This window comes from Xylocopa sonorina, chromosome 18 (assembly GCF_050948175.1).
Source record: "Xylocopa sonorina isolate GNS202 chromosome 18, iyXylSono1_principal, whole genome shotgun sequence".
Lineage (NCBI taxonomy): Eukaryota > Metazoa > Arthropoda > Insecta > Hymenoptera > Apidae > Xylocopa > Xylocopa sonorina.
In genome coordinates, this window is record NC_135210.1 from 3454111 (window position 1) to 3461978 (window position 7868).

General features: G+C 36.9%; 2 protein-coding genes and 1 long non-coding RNA gene across 3 annotated transcripts; 2 read left to right on the forward strand and 1 right to left on the reverse strand.

Annotated features, from left to right (window-relative positions):
- Positions 1–492: 492 nt before the first annotated feature.
- Trprs-m (Tryptophanyl-tRNA synthetase, mitochondrial) lies at positions 493–2299 on the forward strand. The gene is made up of 6 exons (XM_076908537.1): positions 493–659; positions 726–893; positions 1054–1316; positions 1468–1589; positions 1653–1923; positions 1987–2299. The coding sequence occupies exons 1-6, from the start codon at positions 579–581 to the stop codon at positions 2219–2221; spliced, it is 1140 nt and encodes a 379-aa protein (XP_076764652.1). The 5' UTR covers positions 493–578; the 3' UTR covers positions 2222–2299.
- LOC143431634 (NAD(P)H oxidoreductase RTN4IP1, mitochondrial) lies at positions 2217–3986 on the reverse strand. Its single transcript, XM_076908536.1, has 6 exons — positions 3681–3986; positions 3339–3571; positions 3056–3265; positions 2872–2984; positions 2522–2789; positions 2217–2456 (listed from the first exon to the last, which is right to left on the reverse strand). The coding sequence occupies exons 1-6, from the start codon at positions 3928–3930 to the stop codon at positions 2349–2351; spliced, it is 1182 nt and encodes a 393-aa protein (XP_076764651.1). The 5' UTR covers positions 3931–3986; the 3' UTR covers positions 2217–2348.
- A 434-nt stretch (positions 3987–4420) lies between these two features.
- Positions 4421–7792, forward strand: LOC143431487 (uncharacterized). The gene is made up of 4 exons (XR_013102709.1): positions 4421–4435; positions 4923–4973; positions 5131–5321; positions 7654–7792. It is a non-coding gene; the product is annotated as an uncharacterized LOC143431487 (long non-coding RNA).
- The last annotated feature ends 76 nt before the right edge of the window (positions 7793–7868 follow it).

The following is a 7868-nucleotide window of genomic DNA, read 5'->3' on the forward strand; positions in this document are numbered from 1 at the left end:
TCACGGATAGGACCAGATGGAACATTCTTTAACATTCCTTAACATTCTTTGTAAAGTCGCCAACGCCAGAGAACATTTAGAAATATGTTAATCATAAAGTTTAAGTAAAACTCACATCTTTTTAAACTATATATAAAGAGAGTGAGAGAGGAAGAGATAAAGTAAAGAGGTCATTCAATTTTTTTTATAGTCACTATCTGTAATTTATTGCATAGTAATTTACAAACTAATAATTGTTATATTGCGTTTATCCCTGTGCGGTGGGGATTAGAATATACCCACAGTATCCCCTACTTGTTATAAGAGGAGACTAATAGGGGGAAAAATTATATTGAATAAGAAGCTAGATACTTATGTTCACGTATTCGAATGTTCCACAGAATGTTAGGTCTATTTTATATATTGTCTATGGCGTAATGTTTCTTCTTAGTGTTCCATACATATATGAATTGATACGATAGGTATCAATGAATGTATGTGTATACAGAGTTTGATTGGATTGTGCTAAATTCAAAATAAGTATTATGTATTTGACTTTGTGTATATAACATTCCAGTCAAACTTGGTAATTTATAAAAATGTTTAGCAAATGGAAGCATATTAGTACTCTTCAGAGGACTAGTACAAAATATGCAAACATCACTGGGTATAAACAAAAGGTTAATTCACACTGTACTTAATATTTTCCAATATGTATTTTGCATATAAAATAAAGTACCTTGTAGGCTTACAAACATGATTTCCCAAAGCAAATATTTTCGGGAATTCAACCAACTGGTGACATACATTTAGGAAATTACCTTGGCGCTATACAGAATTGGGTAGAACTTCAAAACAGCGAAGAGAATGTTATTTGGAGCATTGTAGATTTACATGCTATTACTTTACCACATGTAAGAATTTATGGAGTTTTTATATCATGTTCAACAATGAAGCACAAGCTACAATAAGCATTAATTGTCATACTCTTTCTCTTGTTTTGGTCTTGTAATGTAATATGATATACAAAGACATGAAAAGAAAATATAAATTAAGAAGAGTTTATTATTGCAGGATCCTAAGGAATTAAGTGATAATATATTTAAAATGGCAGCAATGTTAATAGCATGTGGTATTGACCCAAAAAAGAGTATAATGTTTCAGCAATCCACTGTAGATATGCATACACAACTATCCTGGATATTAGGATGCAAAACAACTTTGGCAAGATTAGCACGTTTGCCACAATTCAGAGAAAAAAGTCAAAAACTGAAAACTATTCCTTTGAGTTTGTATATCTACCCTGTTTTACAAGCTGCTGATATATTGTTATACAGGTTGATATATTAACAAAGTTAAAATATATTTCTTTTTTATAATATATATTTAAAGTTTATGTATGCATCCATAGGATATACTTATGTAATGTACTGGATGTTTGAAATTAATTTCATAAAGAATATCAAGTACATTAAATGTATATTGCAGAGCAACACATATCCCAATTGGACAAGATCAAGTCCAACATGTACAATTGGCTCAGGAATTAGCTGTTAAATTTAATAAAACGTTTGGAGAGACTTTTCCTGTGCCTCATGCTTTAACAAATGGTAAATGGTTTGTTTCACTTCATTTATTATGTATTTATTTCTAATAACATATATATATTGTAGAACAATTAGGTGAACGAATAAAATCACTCCGCGATCCTTTAAAAAAGATGTCAAAGTCTAGCGAAGATCCAAAAGGGAGATTGAATATGTTGGATGAACCTGATGTATTATTAGAAAAAATTAAAAAATCTGTTACTGATTGTACATCCCAAGTAACTTATGAACCAGAAAAACGACCTGGTGTTGCAAATTTAATTGCTATCCATTCAAGGCTCACTGGAAAATCACCAGATCAAATATGTTCTGAAGCAGAGGGATTAGATACTGGAAAGTATGTACATTATAAGAGTTAGTAGAGTGAGAGTGAATTTCTGTGGTTTTAAATATTTTGCAGATACAAATTCGTATTAGCAGATGTGGTTATAGAAAAATTAACTCCAATTCGTGAAGAATATTCAAAATTAATGAAAGAACCAATTTATTTGCAAGAAATCTTGAAAAATGGTACAGAAAGAGCTACTGAAATTGCTAGCAAGTGCTGGTACGATGTTCGAGATAAGATTGGTTTAGAATATGACTTTCTTCGTGCAAATAAAAGGCAAGTACAAAATGTAATACAGAAAGTATAATGCAAAATAAATATTTCTTTGAAAGTAAAATGTACATTTTAGTTACGTTAAATAATTATATTTCTTTATTATACACTATCTTAAATTGTTAATTTTTCTCAACAATTATTGGTGATTGTTGAGAAAACTATCTCATGTCAATAATCAATTTACCACGTAGATGACCTTGAGTTACTCTATCATATGCTGCTGGTAAGTCTTGGAATTGATATACTTTTTCAACTACAGGAACCATCTAAACAAGAAGAAGCAGTTTTAATAAAGCTGTTATTATGAATGGATTAGATATATATATCTCACCTTTCCACTTTCAATGAGTTTTTGAAGTGTTTCAATTCCTAGTTTAGAAGGTATAAAAAATCCCCACTTAACTGTACTTTTAGTTTCAACAATTGGAATGTTATACTTAACCAATTCTCCTACATTTTTTATTGTTCCTGCTATCAATCCGTATTGATCCGTATTTGTTAGTAGTGGAGAATTTAAAGTTATGTAAGTACAGTGAGGATATCTCTTTGATCGTACATGATCTGGTCCTAGATTAGCACAGTCCAAAATTATGTCGTAACTATATTGGGAACCAATAGAATTTAAATAAGAGAAAGTTATAGTTTTTGGTACAGGATGAAATCTATAAACAAATTACATACGGTCCCTCTGCTATAATCTGTGCATCTGCATCATCCAATTTATAATCAATTACAATATCAGGCCCCAGGTTTTGTACTAAATTCACAGCATCGCTACTACATGTGGTAATGACCTAAATCAGTTTGATTTATGGTTTATAATATGCAGAAAGAGTAAGACTTAATGATCTCACAAGTAGCATACTTGCATGTTCCAAGCCTTTAAAAGTTGTATTGCCAAAGTTCCTACTCCTCCTGAACCGCCTAATACCAGGACCCTATTATTCCTTTTTATACTAAATGCATTTGTGCAAGACAATCCACCAGTAATCCATAATGCAGACCATGCTGTAAGGCCAGCATACAATACGCTGGCTGCCTCAATGTGCGACAAGTTTCTAGGACGTAAATTTACCTATGAATGAATGCACAATATTTTCATTCAACATCATGTACTAAATAATTAAAAAACTGATGATACTGCTTACCAATGAATTATCAACAACTACATAATCAGCATGACAACCTTGTTGTTCTACAGGAACTACACCCCATACTTCATCGCCTATCTGCAATCTATCTCCGACACCATGTCCTTTTGATATTACAATACCAGAGAAATCTCTGCCTAAAGTTAATGGTAGTTCTAGTTCATTATTTAGTCCACCACTGAAATTTCTTGCTTTTCTCATCAAGTTCAAAATTACTGTGCCATATCCTCCTATAGGAAATCATTAGTATATTACAATATTAAATGTTTGGAAACAACACGCATATGTACAAATTATAAAATAAATAATTAGTACATAAGGTACTTTTTGGTAACGTACTTGACATAGCAATATCTATTGAATTTACGCTAGATGCTTCAACTTTCACAAGAATGTCTGTTGGCCTAGTAATTACAGGTATCCTGACATTTGATAGTTTTAATCCTTCCAAGCCATCGTACGAATGAATCTGCCAGGCTTGCATTTTATTCTCAGTATTCCCTTTATGCTTTACCGATGGATTAGAGAGGAAACGAAACTGTGTGTTTCTAATATTTGATTTTAATTTTACTATTATTCTCTTCAACATCCTTCTAGAAATTGACTGTGCAATGTTACACCGAAAAACGTAAGATTTACGTACTAGGTTAGACTGAAAATAATTTTTGAGTTCACTTGTAAGGAACGCAGAGGCTGTAAAAATTTTACAATATAAATTCGCACATTTCGTTATAATAATTTATTACGTGTAAATTTGCTTAGTTTTCAGTGACGAAATAGATTAAATTAAATTTTTTCATATAGTGAACACAAGCGAGCGTTAGCTACATATCATGTTTTTTTCAATATTAATGTATGTATGTATACAACTTTATATGTAAATACGCTGTAGGCAAGATATATTGCTAACTGTCGCTCATATACATAAATGTACATAAGTACATACATATATATGTAGTAAAATGATATATGTAAAGAATGATATAAATTTGTGTAATTCAAATGTGCCGCGCTCAAATAATGTCTCTCGTGTGTAGCTTCCTTCCGATATAGAAACAGGAATAGGGAACAGGAACGAAATGGCAGATTATAAAGTACGAAAAATCATTTTAAACATTTTAAGTCGTACGTTTAAGATCAACGCGTATCTGAGAAGAAAATCATACGACCAACTCGAGCCAGTGGAGAATAATGAAAACTGACACTATGTAATGCCATTAGCGTTGTTTCTTATTACGCCAGTGGAATGTGAGTATCGCACAGTAAAATGAATTAATACTATTGTATTTTTATATTAACATAACTTTATATGTAACGGTAGTTAAAAATAATTGGACAAAAATCGATCAGCTTCTCTGTAAATAATTCATTTGTTATCCAACATCATCTAGTAGAGTCCGCACATTCTTGGTACTTCGTGAAAAGTTAATAGCGTCGAGTTGTTGTATAGGAAAAATATAATTACCACCAGCGTAAGTAAAAACGAGTTTACTCTCTACGTGTGTGTGCGTGTGAATGCGTGCGGAATTAGTAAGACGATGAAAAATAGAGGTGGAGAAAAAAATGAGACGATTAAGGTAGTTGTACGGTATACACATTGCCGTGAGTGATGTATGCGGTATAGTTAGCGAGGTACGTGTGGATCATCGCCAATATAATTTCGTTCATCTTTATTAATAATGACATAAGAAAGTGAAACGCGAGGGTGGTTGTTTCGTTTTGCAAGTAAATTTGATAATGCGCATGCTTCTTATCGATCGCTAATCACCATGGTTACCCCTTGGTATAGAGGCACGACAGCGACTACGACGGCGACGACGACGACGACGACGACGACGACGACGGCGACGACGACGACGACAACGACGGCGACGACAACGACGACGACGACGACGGCGACCACGACGACGACGACGACGACGACGACGACGGCGACGACGACGGCGACGGTGACAGCGGTCACCCTCTACTTGTTTCACGGTAAGTTCAGCGAAAGATTGGTCAGTTCGATTGAAGTGTGGTCAGAGGAATGTAAAAGCGACTAAAAGTGATGTAAGTGATGATTTTTAAGTCGGACAGGACCGGATAAGATCACGTAGAGTGAAAGAAGGGAGAGATGATGCGAGTTGGAAATTTTGGTAAGAAGATCCTAATCCTCGTGCGATACTCCTGTTTACTTACCGAAAGAACAAAGTGGGGAGCAATACAATCGACAAACGGATAGACAGACGGGCAGACGGACGGACAGACGGACCGAGGGAGGAAGGGTGGGAAATAAGTAAGCTAAGAGAGATGAAAAGAGAGAGAATTCGCGGGTGAGGGGAATAGATATGACAGAAGAGAGTAAAAAAAATCGGGAGAATGAAGGAACAGGTAAGGCAGTGTGGGAGGGGTCGAGGGGGAGTGGGAGAGAGATGGCAGAGGTAGGGGCTAGAGGGTGGAAAACGCATACAGGGCTGTGCAGAGTAACATGGAGCGCATCGCGGGCGCAGCGAGAGAGGATATTGACATTTTCGGTCGAGGGGCGCGCATTCGTCGACGAAGGGGTGGTGGGTAACGGGGCAGTCGCCTCTTTTGCCCGATCCTGCAGTATCCATGGCTACGTCGTCCGCGAGGATTTCGCGCGAAATACCGGACATTTCGGGCGCGTGATCTATCATTTTGGATACTCTGTCAGTGAATTGTCAGGTGTTTTCGATTCCACGGGAGAACGTGAACCGTTAGGCGGGCCACTGATTACGGTCCGACGGGCAGAATCGGTTGCGAATTATTTGCTTTTGGAAAGGGTGGATACCGTGATCTCTTACACCCCTCTACTACGACCACGGTAGCCCATCCCTTCTTTGATTCCGTCCCAAGCCCCTTCCTACCTACTCGTTTATCGTTCTATCTCTTACTACCTCGCGTACCCTATTCGATCGGACTCTTTCGCTCTACCACTCCCTTCCGTATTCCTCCTCACCATCTCTTTTCTTTCACTCGCCGTTTTATTCTGTTTCCGCCTACTTTTACCGTGTTACTGTAACACAGAACAGGGTAGAACGTTCAACGCTTTAAAACTATCGAGACAATATCCTCTTCCAACTGTGGCGAAGATATCGCCAATGGTGAGTTTCATCTTGCGGCCCCAGCTAACGATAAGTCGAGACGCACGCGAACGTACGGACGGGTAGCAGGTTTGCACGCGAACGAAATAATACGCGAGAATAGGCGGAGGAAGAGAGGACGGAAATGCGGGTGAAAGAATCGTCGTACGGACAGCAGTCAAAGAGCATACGATACGTAAAGTGTTTTTAAAGAGTGTCCAGAAAACGGGAAACGTTCTTGAAAGGTGGGAAGGAAAGGGCGTTGATTGAGTACCAGACAGTGGGGTGGTGCATTCTGCCTGGTGCAGTGTTTACTCGAACACCAGGACGAAATGCCTCTGCTTTCGACTAGGTGGTGACGGTATTTCTACGTTTTGATAATGATCACTACAGTGACATGTGTTGTTCATTGTGAATTGCCTAACAATCGTACTAAACTGTTTCAAAAACGATTCACTCGAGACACAGCTGCAATAGTTATGTTAGTAAGTTCTTGTTGCTCCCATCGATGTTAATGCCTATTTTCATTGGATATTTCTCAGATTAGCTCTTTAAGTGGCTACTGTCACTGAAAGTAACGGTGTCGTTCTCCTAATTTGTAATTTTGTTACTTTTCCAAAGGATGAACGAGAGTACACTAAATCTCTCTCACGTAGAGGCTACCTTTAACGTTGTTCTCCGACATCTCATGTTTAATTGTCGATTCCCACAGATTGGCCCTAGTGATTGTTCCGTTGTTTTCCCCGAGACGGCTGTTATAGTGTATGTGATAGTGCATTTTAACAGTGAGCAACGTTACCGTGAGATAATAGTTGAAACAGCAAGTAGTGAACAGAAGTATCGTAGATCAGTGATTATTATATACCCTACCTACTAGGTGAAAACTCGGCATCAGTTCAGTAACCCTCACTGTGACGCCACCCCTATTATTATCCATGACACGTCCACGCAACACTTTGTTCCGCCTCATTGATCAGAGTAATGTCTGTACCATCGCATGGCATTACAATCATTTTTCTTAATTATCAGAATAATTGTGTAAGCTGAGAAAGAAGGGAAAGTAGATATAAGATAGAGCGAGTTACAGGGTGGACATTTCCATGAATCGTCATTAGTATTACTTCATCTCCGCATCCGCAATATTTTCTCTCTTAATGTCCCCTGGAAGAAAATCTGCATGGAGAGTATGGGAACATACGAAATTAATACGATTGTTATATTTTCAGCGATCATGTCAGGGACAAGCTGATGAACTTTTGAACACCTGCAATGATGTGACAATAAAGATATCTTCTCCTACATCCTTTCTCATATCGCGGGGTATTGCCCCTGTTATACAGTGCTTCCCAGAATAAAACAAGAGAATGAAATAAAAACAATAATCGATTATCATCGGTGATTAATAAAAAAAAAAACCAAAAAAAAAACAAAAAAACAAAAC